The sequence below is a fragment of the Anabrus simplex genome, chromosome 3 (genome assembly GCF_040414725.1).
Source record: "Anabrus simplex isolate iqAnaSimp1 chromosome 3, ASM4041472v1, whole genome shotgun sequence".
NCBI lineage: Eukaryota > Metazoa > Arthropoda > Insecta > Orthoptera > Tettigoniidae > Anabrus > Anabrus simplex.
The window spans coordinates 152360802-152377194 of record NC_090267.1 but is presented as its reverse complement, the minus strand read 5'-3'; the positions used below and the strand labels follow the sequence as shown (position 1 = coordinate 152377194).

At 39.4% G+C, this 16393-nt stretch overlaps 1 protein-coding gene across 1 annotated transcript in view; it reads right to left on the bottom strand.

Annotated features, from left to right (window-relative positions):
• Positions 1-623: 623 nt before the first annotated feature.
• Positions 624-16393, bottom strand: part of LOC136866706 (mucin-2-like) — a gene marked incomplete at its 5' end in the record, with an annotated part of 34245 nt that continues 18475 nt past the window's right edge. Inside the window, 2 exons of the mRNA XM_067143818.2 lie at positions 624-3583; positions 10595-10771. Of these exons, the coding sequence (XP_066999919.2) occupies positions 3423-3583; positions 10595-10771 (338 nt within the window). The remainder of the gene's footprint in view (positions 3584-10594; positions 10772-16393) is intronic.

The following is a 16393-nucleotide window of genomic DNA, read 5'->3' as shown; positions in this document are numbered from 1 at the left end:
TTCCTGACTCCTATTATTTACATTTATACCGTATTATTTTATGTTTAGGCAAGCAGAACTGTATGCGTGGGTTACAATGTTGTTTCGGCTCAGTACAACACCCGATGGTGTATAACAGCAATAGATCAGAGAGTTTAAAAATACAAACAGTTAACAATCATTACCGATGGTGTTATAAGTTTTGATATTACGCGGTGCATATCAATTGAATATTGACGTTTTAACATTTCTCCTGTATGTATTACCGAGATCACATATTATCTATAATTAACACATAAAACAAAATAGCCTACTATGTACAATAACATAAGTCCTTTGCTCTAGTTTTCTCCAAATGTTTCATCTGAATTACAAATCGTCGCAGTTCGAGCAGAAGGTCATATCTCACAATGCTCCTCCTAGCCATTATTTTCCTTAAGACTGGTCACGCCTCCCAGCCACATATGAATATGCAGTCCATCAGAACAATATTCGTTGCGTTCATTTTCATATGCTAACGTGTAAAGGAAAATGAACCTTAAGTACATTATACTGTAGGAGAGCGTAAATAAGTGATACAAACATACATTCGTAGAGCACGGCACGGCAAGATTCATTTTCTTTTACACGTAAGCATAGGAAAATTAACACAACGAATATTGTTCTGATGGACTAAATGTGGCTGGGAGACGTGACGACACTTAAAGAATGGATAGGAAGAGAATTGGGAGATACGACCTTTTGCCCGAAATAGATAGGGACGAAATAGATTCACTGTGCCGAAATAAAGGATGACAATCGATATTTGATATAACACGTTACATGCTACATACAAATATATTTGTGTAGCTCATTAGAAAATAAAAAGAAATATATTTGATATAGAATACTTCACACTAAATCAAAACATATTAGGTGTAGCATTTTACCGACTAAATTAAACTACATTTCGTGAATCTCGTTGCAAATAAAAATTAACACATTTGATGTAGCACGTTCCAGACTAAATCAAAATATATTTGGTGAGCATATTACGGATTAGTATCAAACACCATTGGTGAAACACTTTCCAGACTAAATCCAAATATATTTGACGTAGTACGTGCTAACCTATATTCAAACATGTTTGATGTAGCACGTTACGGACTAAAAATAATCCATACTTAGTATAACATGTTAGAAAATAAAATAGTACGTAACAAACTGAATCAAAGGATATTTGATGTGATACTTTGCAAATTAAAACCAAATGTATTTGGGTTATAACATTATACATATGTTGTAGAACGTAACAAACGGAAATCAATGTACATTTGGTGTTGAATTATATATATAAATAACGAACACATTTGGTGGAGCACTTTATTGACTAAAACTAAATTTCTTTGCTGTTGCAAGTTATAAACCACCCATGTTACAGGTTAAGGCCAGTTACATCCGCTGCACATTGTTTCCAGGTTAGTTACAAAAAACTTCAATCAAACGTAACAAATATACAGTACATAGTTTTGTTTCAGTATTGACTATTGAAATGAATTGTTTCCCGCGGCTTTATTATTTACGTTTCGGCAACGATTGCGATCTACCGGATGATAACGAAAATTACAACATGATATTGTTGGCTGCCATTTGTTTATTCAAATAGGTTTTGCCCATTTATCTTATAGAACAACCTGTTATATTTCACTGAGGCATAATTTCATGCTTTTAAGAAGGAAGTTCGCAGTTAGCGTTACTTAAAAATGAATCTTTAACAAATTTTAATACAATGTTTTTGGAAAGAGCACGTTTACTAGTACATTTCAGAAATATCAAGATTTAATGCTCTAACATCCTTTATTTCAGTGAGATATTTTGTTCGAACAGCATGATATTAATTTTCAAATTTCTCGTTAGTTGTGTTGATTTTCACCATCAGTCATTGTACCTCATTGATCTGTGACATTTGATTGACGACCTACAAGCTACTAACGTTTTTATTCAGTGTGCTGTATTCAAAATAAACACGACAGTTTATTTAGGTACCTGGTGGATCTAACAAACAACACTGCTATACATAATAAATATTCTAAAGCTTTCACATTATTTTGTACTCATTATAGAAAATAACCGAGGTTATCCGAGTTCGAACTCGTTCAAGCCGAAAATAATTACATCATTTTATGTGGTGTACGTTGACCAAATTACAGCATAACACGTACAATACAAGATACATTTTAGCACTCACTGTCTTAAGAGTTCATAATACTAACCTACACCTACACCGACCATCTAGATCATATACTTCGCTACAAATCTGTCTCAGTCTGCTAGTATCCGCTATTTCCATACACTTGGAGCTATTCGCAATTCATCCAGATCTTTTACAATTCCGTCAAGAATCTTGCCCTCGTAGGGTTACTCCCACTTTGAAAATCCCCTTTCTGTGACGTTTCTGCCGTTCTTACGAGGCGAAAGGTCCAGTGAATATCTGATGCAAATTAGATGCCCGATATTCACTCATTTCACGTCTCTGTTTCTTCCATTGGTCCCACATTATTCGTCTGTGATTTCTCCCATTTCCAATTTCTTCGACTGGTCCCTTTCTCTTCCACATATTCATTTAGAGGTATCCAAAGTTCTTCGCTCTATCTTCTTGATTGACCACGGTTTGCAACCGTACAGAAGAATGGATCATATAATGGCATTGTATAACTTTATTTTGGTTTACTTGGATAAATATTTTGGCTCAACCATCAATTCGTGAGTTAGACCAACGGTGAAAAATTAACAAAATTTAAAACTTCTGGTAGGTTTGGGAAATACTAACTTCATTCTGTCACAAATGGGAATTGTTGCTTCCTGAAAACATTATTGTTCGCCTTTAGGAAGTCCGACCCAGGAAACGTTTTAGTATACTGCCATACAGTGTTTTTCCATTCCTTCCGTGTATTGATGTATCTTCGCGCGCTTCCTACTCCAAATTATTCTCATACACAAGTAAAAGGAAAAGGTAAGTAATGCAAAGACGATTAGAAAATAACTATTTTGCAGATAATATCGTGAATAAATTAAAAATTCCCCTTGCTTACTCTGGGAAATTCTAAAATTTGGGTTACTTTGTCTTTTAAATTTTCAGCACTTTAGTACACTAGTTGAGCATGCCTGCTATTACCTTTTGGTAATCCTTTTTATTCCCTCTTCTTCTGTTTTATTCCACAACGAAAAGGACTACAGGACCTAGTTAACCTCATGTAAACGCGAACACTTTCTCAATTCAGTCAGTACATGTTGATCATCCTAATAAATACATAAAATAAATAAATAAATATATAAATAAATACATAAATAAAAGGACGGCTTGTTCTAATACTGAAAGTATTCAGTCCACGATTAACGGCACAACAACGAAGGCTGTTTTCCGCTTATCTCCTCAATAGTTTTGAAGGGACGGAGCATTATTCTCAGACACCCTCATTGTTTAGTACGTACAGAGGACGCCGTGACACTCGCACTTTATAGACAATGAAGGCGATGAGGCCGGAGATGAAGGCGACAGCTACAATCACTCCGATAGCAATCTCGAGGGAGTAGTCAGGTTCCGATGGTCCCGGACACACTACAGCTGTAGAAACAGAAGAAGCACATACGTGAACAGTTCAGCAGTAACTTGCATTTTGCCAAAGTTTTCGGACCACAAATAATTGAAAAATGCAACAAGAGGAATAGACAGTAGATCTAGAGAAGGCATAATGATGGAATAGTGATATTGGCGATAGGGTCAAAACGACGGCGTTACGAGGGATAGGAGTGACAGTATGGATAAGGTGGAAAATGAGAAGTTCAAACATATAGTAAAAGAAGGGACACTACAGAACAAGATAAGAGGTATCTAGACCTAGATGGTGTGGATACATGAAGAGAATGGCAGAGGAAAGGATACCCAGGAGGGAGCACGAAATGGAGATAACTCGAAAAAGACGTATAGGAAGACAAAAAGACATGCGGATAAAATGAGTGGACGAGCGTGTACAGAGAAGAGGACAGGACTGTGCAAGAGTGAAGAGGGAGAAGTGGTGGGAAGACAAGAGGAGATAGAGAGCCTTATGTTCCAAGCAGATCTGGCCAACAGCTGGAAACTGCATATCATGATGATGATGATGATTCAAAGATTATGTTATCAGAGGTTACTCTTATGGGGAATCAGATGTACGTCTTGTCGGGATTCGGTGTGAGTTGACAGCAGATTGAGTTCTTTGTTCACAATGGACACTGGGTTACATGAAAGAGTTATACTTTGACCTTTAGATCGCTCGTTTAGTTAAAGGTGTAAAACGACAGGAATGGATTCTGTCGAGTGACGTTTATGCTGATGATTTGGTCTTAACCCATTAATATCCAATCTTAATTCGAAGGCATTGCTTTAATCCTATCAAACGTAATTTTTAAGGGGAGTAAGGACCCTACGGACAGAAAATAGGTATATTTTACATTTTAGACCAACAAAATAGACTAATTTAAAATTTCATTATGGCCCTGTCGTACTTGACCTATAAGATCATTTTTAAAGCAGTCTGGTTCTCTAGTTCTAATGTGTCAGTTTTGCCTCGTCAACCAGTACTGCAGTCATTGTGTAGATCTGGCAGAGCGTGTTTCAATTGATTCGGTTCTTTTGGTTGGTCGGCGGGTGCCGGAGATTTGGTGCAAAAGGAGCAATATCGCTGTGTAAAGTGTGATGTCTACCTGTGCTTCTCACAGGAAAACGGCGGGGATTGTTTCCTTTATTTTTGCTAGCTGTTTAACGTCGCACTAATACATCGAAGTTTTTTGTCGACAGAAGGATGGGACAGGACTAAGATTGCGAAGGTAGTGACCGTGGATTTATTTAAGGTACAGGCCCAGCATTTGCCTTGTGTGGAAACGAGAAGCAACAGAAAACATTATTCAGGGTTGGAATCGGTTAGATTCGAGCCCTCCATCTCCCGAATGCAACCTCACAGCTACGCGACCAGAGCTCTTTCCCATCCTTCCGTAGCCTAGATCCTTCGATGAGCTAGTGGGAGAAAAAAATTATTTGGTGTTCTCTCTCCTAAACATTAGTTAAGAGCCATTTAACATATTTTACTTGTATCATTGTTTTGTATCGATTGATGGGCAAACGTGTTCAACAACCGGCTAATAAGAAAACCAGCAAGATTTTCAAAATATTTTCTCTCTCTTTAAACCTTGTATTGTACCCATCCTAAAAATATACTTTAAAAGAAAAATCACCAAGAAATTATCAAGTGGTGGGAAAGGGATACGGGTGACGCATTATTTATTATGAAACTCTTTATAGAAAACAGTTTCGGGCATTTATGAAGTTATAGTTGAAATAATTTCAATATGACACGACATATCGTACAGCGATTAGACATAATTGCCTTCGACGAAAAAACAAAGAGCGGATTCCGACAGTCAGATACGAGAGTTATTCAACACAGGCAGTAGGAGTTGACAAACACAAAGGACATAGATGCAAACTGCGTATACCCTACTACACTGACTGACAGAGCAAATGCAACACCAAGAAGGAGTGGTCAGAACTTTATGCCAATTGCAGGGTAGACTGACGTCACTGAGGTATGCTCATGATGTGAAATGCGCCGCTGTGCTGCGCACGTAGCGAACGATAAATGGGACACGGCGTTGGCGAATGGCCCACTTCGTACCGTGATTTCTCAGCCGACAGTCATTGTAGAACGTGTTGTCGTGTGCCACAGGACACGTGTATAGCTAAGAATGCCAGGCCGCCGTCAACGGAGGCATTTCCAGCAGACAGACGACTTTACGAGGGGTATGGTGATCGGGCTGAGAAGGGCAGGTTGGTCGCTTCGTCAAATCGCAGCCGATACCCATAGGGATGTGTCCACGATGCAGCGCCTGTGGCGAAGATGGTTGGCGCAGGGACATGTGGCACGTGCGAGGGGTCCAGGCGCAGCCCGAGTGACGTCAGCACGCGAGGATCGGCGCATCCGCCGCCAAGCGGTGGCAGCCCCGCACGCCATGTCAACCGCCATTCTTCAGCATGTGCAAGACACCCTGGCTGTTCCAATATCGACCAGAACAATTTCCCGTCGATTGGTTGAAGGAGGCCTGCACTCCCGGTGTCCGCTCAGAAGACTACCATTGACTCCACAACATAGACGTGCACGCCTGGCATGCTGCCGAGCTAGAGCGACTTGGATGAGGGAATGGCGGAACGTCGTGTTCTCCGATGAGTCACGCTTCTGTTCTGTCAGTGATAGTCACCGCAGACGAGTGTGGCGTCGGCGTGGAGAAAGGTCAAATCCGACAGTAACTGTGGAGCGCCCTACCGCTAGACAACGCGGCATCATGGTTTGGGGCGCTATTGCGTATGATTCCACGTCACCTCTAGTGCGTATTCAAGGCACGTTAAATGCCCACCGCTACGTGCAGCATGTGCTGCGGCCGGTGGCACTCCCATACCTTCAGGGGCTGCCCAATGCTCTGTTTCAGCAGGATAATGCCCGCCCACACACAACTCGCATCTCCCAACAGGCTCTACGAGGTGTACAGATGCTTCCGTGGCCAGCGTACTCTCCGGATCTCTCACCAATCGAACACGTGTGGGATCTCATTGGACGCCGTTTGCAAACTCTGCCCCAGCCTCGTACGGACGACCAACTGTGGCAAATGGTTGACAGAGAATGGAGAACCATCCCTCAGGACACCATCCGCACTCTTATTGACTCTGTACCTCGACGAGTTTCTGCGTGCATCGCCGCTCGCGGTGGTCCTACATCCTACTGAGTCGATGCCGTGCGCATTGTGTAACCTGCATATCGGTTTGAAATAAACATCAATTATTCATCCGTGCCGTCTCTGTTTTTTTCCCAACTTTCATCCCTTTCGAACCACTCCTCCTTGGTGTTGCATTGTCACTGTCAGTCAGTGTATATTAATACCTCCACAAGATCCTTGAAGTCATGGGACTTATTTTCGCAGTCGGAGGCGCGAATTTTTTGTCGACTTGTGCATCAGACGGAGAATCAGCAATGATGTTCACCTATGCCACTGCCCTCATAGAACTGAAGAGATCCATCAGGATATTGAGACACCATCTACATTCATACACACGTTAACGCACGTAATATGCTTCAAACCACGAAATTATCTTTTGATATATATATATTTCAATTTTTTGTTGATAACTGCTGTAGGGTATCAATTTATAAATTTGTTTTAGTATTCTGAATCTTTGCGGTCACCTGCAGTTTCAGGCAAATGAATAAGTGTCGTAATCGGGTTTCATCCTCTCCCAATATCATCGTCATCATCATTATCATCATTACACATACACAAACGCATACCGCCCATGGATGCCAGTTAAAAAGACCTTCACCAGGCCTTTCCGGAGTCCACACGACGTAACACCAATAACGAAACCTCATTACTTAAAACAACTGATAAAAATGCTTTGGTTTTCACAGAGTTGTAGAGAAATTTTCGTTTCTTACGTTGTTAATATTGTTACGTATTCGCGGACTGCCAGCCCTCTGTATCCCGCTCCGGTATTTCCTTGAAGGAGCGAGAGAGGCAGAGGACAAGTGACGGCATCATGTACTTGTATTATGCTCTTCATCTGGTATTCCCATGGACCTCCTGGAAGGCGAAACGAGAATATTCCTTCTCTGGCCGCAAGTCGAATGTTCCAGTACTTCAGTACCATGGATATGGAAGCAGGGTGGCCGCGAACGAAGAGTTCTTGTTGTGTTGGAATATCGAGGGAGAGTTGTCGTGGCGGACTGTTTGAGTAGTGTGTTAGAAAGTAATGCTGAAATGTCTTCGTTCTTGTTAATGTTGGTCGTGCTATGTTATTGTCGAGTGATTTGTGTTGAGTGGTTCAGTTTGTGAATCAGTCAATTTGATTGTGAGTTACTTGTGCGAGTTATCGGCCTTGTATGGAGTCGAGCCGAGTATATATCAGTCGTATGATTGTAAGTTACCGGCCTTGTCTGGAGTCTAGCCAAGTATACATTCGTCGTTATGCGTGATAGCTAACGGGCTTATGTTCGAGCCCAAATACAGGGAATTGCTGAGCATGTGTATTGAAGTCAAAGGAGAAGAATAATAATACTATGGCATTAACAACCGTGTGCACGCATTTAACATGACGCCATTTAGGATGGGTGAAGGTCATCGCTGGATGTTGGAGTAAGATCTCCATAGGGCGATCAATGGATTTTTTAAAATATGTTGCTTCACGTCGCACCAGCACAGATAGGTCTTATGGTGACGATGGGACAGGCCTTTAGTAAGGTACAGCCCCAGAATTTTGCTGGTGTGAAAATGGGAAACCACGGAAAACCATCTTCAGGGAGGACGGCATTGGCAATTGTACCCACTATCTTTCGAATGTGGATGTTATAATTATTTTTTCTTGTTAACACCAAACCCGCGAACTTGAGATTCGGTGTCGGACGGATCTACCCCTGATGCACTGAAATGAAAACATTCCGAATCTCCTTATTTAGTGAATTTATTAGTGACTTATATGAGAATGATCAACTAAAATAATGAATAATTTAGTGTGAATTTTATACCCTGGGGCAGCACTTCTGTGTGGGCGGCGTTTGTCGTATATGAGAAACTAAGAGCTATTGTAGTGGTGTGTAAGCTGCAGGAGTATTTATTGGGGACAGCACAAACACCCAGTCATGCTTAGAATCCCAAAATTCGATCGGAAATTGAACCGGTAACCGTGAGTTCCAACGGCCACGCCACAGAGCCGGACAACCTAAATGAGTTTAGAGTAACACACACTTCCACAGATACTGAAATAGCACAGGTTGTCAGACAACTCTAGATCCGAAGTCGTTCAAAAACAAACTAAAATAATGATGACGATTACTATAGATTTAGTGGGGCCTAACAACTAGGTCCTCGACCCCCCCCCCCAAATGAAATCTATTTTCGGGCCATTTATTTAACTGTTATTTCTTTTTACACGAAGGCCCTATAGGTTGGGTACGAGATACCCCTGTTTCAATTTGTAAGTTGGGCCATGGAAGGCCAAAAGGTGTAAGATACTTTCGGTGTTGCCTTGAGTAGGCTTGAGAACTGAGAGCACGTTAGCTCTTTTTCAAGAGTTGTATAAGTACCTCTGGGAGGCCTGAGATTGTCATTGTTCGGGCAAGTGCTCCATGTATTGGGGGATTTCTGCCCTTTGAATTAATTTGTGCTCTTTGTAAATTTGTGCTGGGAACTAAAAAATTGTAAAACTAGGGTCTTGTAGCCCAAGAGATTTAGAGTTCTGAAATATTGGATTTTCCTAAGTATTGTTTCTAAATTGCTCTATCATTGTTATCTCACAAAGTGAAAAGTGTTAAATTTGTTGTTTTTCAAAAATATAACCTTCAGTTAAGTTTTTAAATTCTTTTCTTGACATTGTAGTTAGACCCATTCACCCCGGCACCTTCTTTCACCTCTGCGTTCCGCGGGTAACCCCGGAACAATAATAATAATAATAATAATAATAATAATAATAATAATAAAAATAATAATAGTAATAATAATAAAGATAACAATGATATTATTGGCTTTACGTCCCAGTAAATACTTTACGATTTTCTGAGACGCCGAGGAGCCAGAATTTAGTAAGAAGGAATTTTTTACGTGCCAGTAAATCTACCAACACGAGGCTGACGTATTTAAGCACGTTCAAATACCACCGGACTGAGCCAGGATCGAACCTGCCAAGTTAGGTTCAGAAGGCCAGCGCCTCCAACTTGTAGGTCGCTCACCCCGGTTAGGAATTCGAAAGGAAATAGTAGGAACTAATTAAGGTGATTCATTTTAAGGACTGTAGATGTAAAAAGGACATCCTTTTAAACGAAGAGGATGAGCTGTGTGGACCATACTGAAATAAGGATATCGGGTGAGGAAGGTGAAGGACTATGAAGGCTGGGAACATAAAGATATGTTATCATTAGAGTGGGATAAATTAGTAGAAAACGAAAGGGGTATGGAAGCAAGCAAGGCAGACATATACATGCTAATATTCCAGGATGTTGAGCAGTGTCGCGGAATTCCAGGAGTTTCGTTTGTGATGTGGCATACATCTTTGTTCCTTAAATATTTCTTTAATATATAATATATATTTATTCTGTTTAATTTAATTTCAGGCAAATTTAATATTGGAAATAGGGTTAGATTTCAGATTTGAAGGGTCGGGGATAAAAAACCAGGTAAGTCACTTTTTCATCGAAATTGAGATATTATTGCAGTCCGCTTCAAAGTGATCGTGCGCATCTATTGCGAGGTCGGAAATGGAAAAAAAGCAGGCGATTCAGGAGAAATTAGCACTCAAAGTTCCGCTGTTAAGGGAAAGAACTAGGGAAGTCAAGCACAAAAGTTGCTTTTTCTCAAATTGTACAAATATTGACTCTCCTGGTTCTTTCCCCTGACCCTTCAGTTGAGATATAATTTACTAGCAAATGCTCCTAGGGTAATCAAGGTTTTTAACTGTATTGTTGGCTGGAAGTACCATGTTGCTTTATACATCTAATCAGGAACAGTATTCACCTCAGGTGTTATCCTATGGTTACTATGCATGTCAAAAATATACACTTACCTTCGCCAAAGTCATCGCCAGAAGTCTTGTATGCTTGTAGATGGACGTCTGACATCGTGATGGCGAGGTCCTCATTGAAATTGAGGTCCGTCTTCGATGAACATAGACTGGAATGGGTTACGGGGGCCTCGAACAAATTTAAGTTCTGTTTGGACGCATTCATCTGCTTGCCTTCCTCTAAAAATGGATTATTTAAGAGTTATGACATTAAAACAATACTCACATAAATATTATTCTATGAGACGATTAGTCTTCAGAACTTTGAACATGAAGAAATCAAGCTCTAGGAACCGACAACACATTACCAAAGTGTTGAATTTGGCACTAAAAATTAAAAGAATTGTAGAATAAATTGTGGTGAACATCTCACTGAACAGACTACAGTAATTTTGTAGATGGTACAGGTCTGCATAAAACAGTTAGGACTCGCTTCAACTTTGAACTTATTGCGGTGGTTGTACTTGGCCAAGCATTTCATCGTGGCTGTCTTACCCCTTGCGTAGGCAGAATATTGCCAAATGCAGCAGTTCACTATCGCTGTACTGTCATGGATAAATTCCGATAGAAATGATGTTTTTTATAACTTATAAATTAGAAGAACTATTACATTGCCGGGGACCAAATTCTACAGTTGTATATGTTTCTTTCCTTCTGGTGTAAAATTGGAGCGTTTTCGTTACGTTTTATTGGTTCTTAAGCGACAATATACTGTAGCCTATATTGTGTCCTGTAACATGTACTGTGTTACACATATCTTACATGTGATTGCGCAAGAGTTTGTTCCTTAAATATTTCTTTAATATATAATATATATTTATTCCATTTAATTTAATTTCAGGCAAATTTAATATTGGAAATAGGGTTAGATTTCTGATTTGAGATATAATTTACTACACTATAAATTGAGGATAGTTATGTCCACCTTTTCAATACAAAAACAATGTGAGGTCATTAACACATCACATATTTATTACCTTTCAAACATTGGGACCGGTTTCGGCATTATTTGTATGCCATCATCAGCCATAGGAAACTTAGTGACAAGGCCTAAGTACAATATTAACATAACTTACAACATACATATATGTATATATAAAAATGAACATATTCTTACAATGACTATTAAAAAATTTTTGGTGTACACCATAAAACCTTATATTAAAATTGGTAGCATATTTTATGCGATATATTATGACTTTATACAATTATTTGACTAAAGTTAAAGCTTATTGTCAGTTTTTCTAAATATTACCAAATGTTAAAAGAGCATCCAGATAACAATTTTCAATCTTTAAAAACTTTTATAACTCCTAGGCGTTAAAGATAATAGTACATTTGTTTGGGTGATAGTACTAAACTGACATGCATTAAAATGAAATCGCCTACTGTCAGATGGGAAACAGTGACCTATTTGTACTAGGTATGGAGATAAGTTACATTATAAGTCTGTAGTAATTCTATAACTTGCGTTAATATAGTTTGGTTATTTAATAACAAGTCGAATAAAATGATAAATTCGGCTGATATTTTAAACTTTAAAATATTAATTGTCCATTGTAGAGGTCCCTTTTCAGTGAAGATATATAGTGAGCAAAGCAGTTCCTCTTAGAATCGATTGCAGGTTCACTCTATTTTTGTATTGAAAAGGTGGACATAACTATCCTCAATTTATAGTGTAAATCTAAATTCAATACGGACCAAAATGAAGTTCTTAACTTTAAATATAATTTACTAGCAAATGTACCCGTGTTTCGCTACGGTATTCTACATTGTATACGAATATCGAAGTAAATTACTGTACATGCAATGAATAACATTTTTTAAAAATTGCATGCCTTTCAGCGTTATCCAGAAATAGCAGGGGGGAGGTTACCATACGTTGTTTCCTAAGTAAAGTGCGAGTTGCGGAGTTGTGATGTTAACGTCAGGCTGGCTTGCCTACTGCCATTCAAAATTGAGTAGGGAAATTTTCATTATAATGGCAGGCCGCTTTACCTACTGCGCGGTCACAATCGATTTGGTGAGTTTTCGTTACAATGGCAGACAGATTACAATTGCGGAGTATTTATTATAATGGCAGGCACCTTCCCTACTGCCAGTCAGAATTGAGTTCTGCTGTTATCATTATAACGACAGGCCCTTTTCTTAATGTTAGTCACACCAAGTTGGTGAGTTTCCATTATAATAATAGGCTACTGTGCCTAATGCCAGTCACTTTTTAGATGGGTAAGTTTGTTTATAATAGGGGACACACTTGTCTACTCCCAAACACAATTGGTTAAGGGGAGTTTTGAACAAAATTGCAAGCTCCCTTGACTTCTGCGAGTCAAATCGAGAAGGGAATTGTTCGTTGCAATGGTTGTCCCTCCTTGCTAATGCCAGTTACACAGGAGTTGGAGAAGGTTCCCATTCCTACTGCTAGTCAAAGTCGATGTGGAGAGTAATGATTACAATAGCAGACGTCCTCCAGCTCAGAGTCACTATCGATTTATGAAGATTAATTATAATTGCAGACACACCCTTTCTACATCGCTACAAATCGACTTCAGTGAATATATATAAATCGACACACGAATGCATGTATACAATATTACAAAGATTCATTTACAGATGAACTCCTGCTAAACGATACGTCATATTGACAAGTGAATTGTGGCAAAAGACGCCTTATTTAGCGATCTAAATGGCTTGTCTGATTATATTTTCTCGTATCGCATCTATTTATCGGTAAGATTGAGTTAGAAACGTTCAATAGGGTAAATTTGGGTAAGGTTTTCTCTCATTTCTCAAATTTGGATACTTTGTGACAACTGCAAACATGGAATTTGGCTCATAATTGGATACAGGATGGACCAATGTTTGTATAGAATTAGATGATTCTATCTTCCGTATAAGTTATACAAACTATGAATTATACGTGTACGAAGTGAAAAATCCATGAACAATCGAGAAATAGAGACAAATTCAACTTATATGGAAAACATCATAAGACCAAAGAATTGAACCGAGATTGTGCCATCTGTTTTGTGATACGACTTACCGTTTAGCCAAGAAATACATCGAAACGAAGGTCTGCACCGACATAAAATATTGCCTCAATATTTCGATATATTCGCGGATAAAATGTGAAACATTTAAAGATCTTGGAAGCTCTCAGTCGGTTACAAGCTAAAACATATAATTTTGCCAAATATTAATATTTTAGCTCGTCTGGCGGATTGTGCCGCAGTCTTGCTTTTGGACAGGTGGGGGGTAAAATAAGGACTCTCAGGACACTAAAGCTAACATATATGCAGATACTCATTATTACACCTGAAACGGATAACTGTCGATAAATTTCGCCAAAATAGTCAATGTACAGACACACGGTCGTTACGATTTTATTTATATAGAAGATTTGTTTGAATATTGTACAAGCAATAATTATGTTCTTGGTACATACTTGTACATGTGCAATCAACGTAATTTTGTACTCAGCTGTCAAAGCAGGAAGTGATGAAGGAACTTGCCGAGGTCAGCAAATCCAGTACAACGGAAAAGATTTAATGTTAAACAATGTTATTTAGTTTACGTTCCAATAACTACCTTAACGGTTTTCGGAGACGCCGGGATACCGGAATTTGGTCCCGCAGGAGTTCTTTCACGTGCCAGTAAATCTACCGACACGGGGCTGACGTATTTGATCACCTTCAAGTACCACCGGACATTTAATGTTATGAGGAAGGGGTGCTTACTGGACGGTTTAAATAATGCTAGTTTGCTATCTTGTCAGTTGAAGTACTCCAGGAAGTAACGTGGACGGAAGTGGATTTGAAATGCAGGTGCATATAAAGGCGTGTATTCAAGGAAATCAGGCATATTCTTTCTCAGATTCCTGTCCGTGTGAGCAAGGAAATGTGTCTCAGTTTGTTATGATTATCACACTGATTCTTTTCTGGTCGCGAGTGCAATCGTATACGAGTCTTGAATGTCATGTCTGGAACTTGGTCGTGACCAAAGGGTTATCGCTTTAAAGTGTCAACTTGTAATGGCTACAAGGAATTTGAACATCGAAGTCAGTACCTGGACTGGAAAATACGACTGCAAATAGTAATCGGAGCTGCATCTCGGAAGACATAGGAAGCATAGGGGACTCAATTATTTGGTTTTCTTATACAGATATTGCTGAGTAATTATGATTATATGTACAGAAATAACGTGTATTGCAATTTTTTATTTTAAAATTTTTATGTTCCAAACCTATATCAATCTTTCATTGATCTATATTGTTCTTAAATAAATTTCGGTTAACTAATCTATCAAATTAATTCTTTTATAGTAGCATGAGTGGATGTCCTTTCCAATTCCTATCGATATCCTGGGGTTTCAGGTAAGGCTTTCGTAACAGAGTACCTAATTTTCAGCTGATGTTCGCGACCTGGGATACTATTTTCACGTTTTATCATATACACCTAACTCGGCGACCTTAAATATTTTCGAAATGAAACAAAATGTGAGAAGTCAAATGGAACATGAATGTTGTTTCAGCGAAATGTACAATTACAGTGATAACTGAATACGTTTGCCTTTTCTAAATCTCGTACCTTCTGAAATACGTAGAATTTTAAATGGTGGCACCGGAGGCACTGTTTCTTGCGTTATGCAACGTGTGTAGTACAATGTTCAGAGCAAGGGTGGATTTCAATATTCATGAAACCTACAGTAAACGAACAATATCAGACATGATATAAGCTTTTTGGGCTTGTGCCAAGTAACTAAGGTGAAATTCTTTACGTTTCGCAGAGAACTTTCAACTGCGTCTTTAGAGCGACGACCAAGCAAAACTCACACAAGTGAAGGGAACTGCCTGCCTGCCTTACATTCACAGCACCACAGATCGAATTGCCAAGGTCCTCCGCAAACACAATTTAAAAGCCGTGTGTGGCACCGTCACTAAAACTGCCCACAGTCTAGGTAAAACCAAGGACACATTGTCCCACCTTTTACATCCTGGAGTATACCAAATTCCCTGTACTTGCTGCAAGGTACATATTGGCCAAACATTCCGGTCCATTGGTACTCGTATCAAGGAACATGAACGAAATATTAGTCTCCACCAGCCAGACAATTCAGCAATAACTGAGCGCACCCTACCGTCGGGTCATGATATCGTGATCTAAGATGCTCAAGCTCTTACTCACACTATACACCACAGGTCCAGGATCATACGGGAAGCTGTGGAAATACGTAGAATTCCTAACAATTTCAACAGGGCTACTGGCTATCAATTAAGTATTACGTGGTTGTCAGCCATTAAGGATTTACGTAGGTAGTTCCCTTCCCTGTCCCTTCCCAATTTTTATTTCGTTTCGTGGTTTTCCGAATTCGTACTCTCCTCATCACCAGAAGTTTCATTCTAGGCTTGTGTCAGTGTCATACATTCAGAATGCGTGTACACCTGTTACGTGACCCTCTCTCAGACTGATTCTGCTGGTGCCGTCATTTCCCACTGTACCGCGTACGGTGAGCCATCTGGTGACGAATGAACGTACCCTTACACTTCTCTTACTAACGTATAAATTCAAACTTTCGTTCTTATAGAAGTCTTCCTCGTGAGCAGTGGAGATTTCCTACTTATGACGCAGAGCAAAGTTCTCCGCGAAACGTAAAGTATTTTACCTTACTTACTTGACACGGCATAAGCCCAAAAAGCCTATACCATGTCCATAAGTACGGCCCATGAAAACACCAATGGTAACAAACAATATCAGTACAGCACTTGCTACTGCTCAGTTTACCAGTGTCTCGTGATCTGGTCTG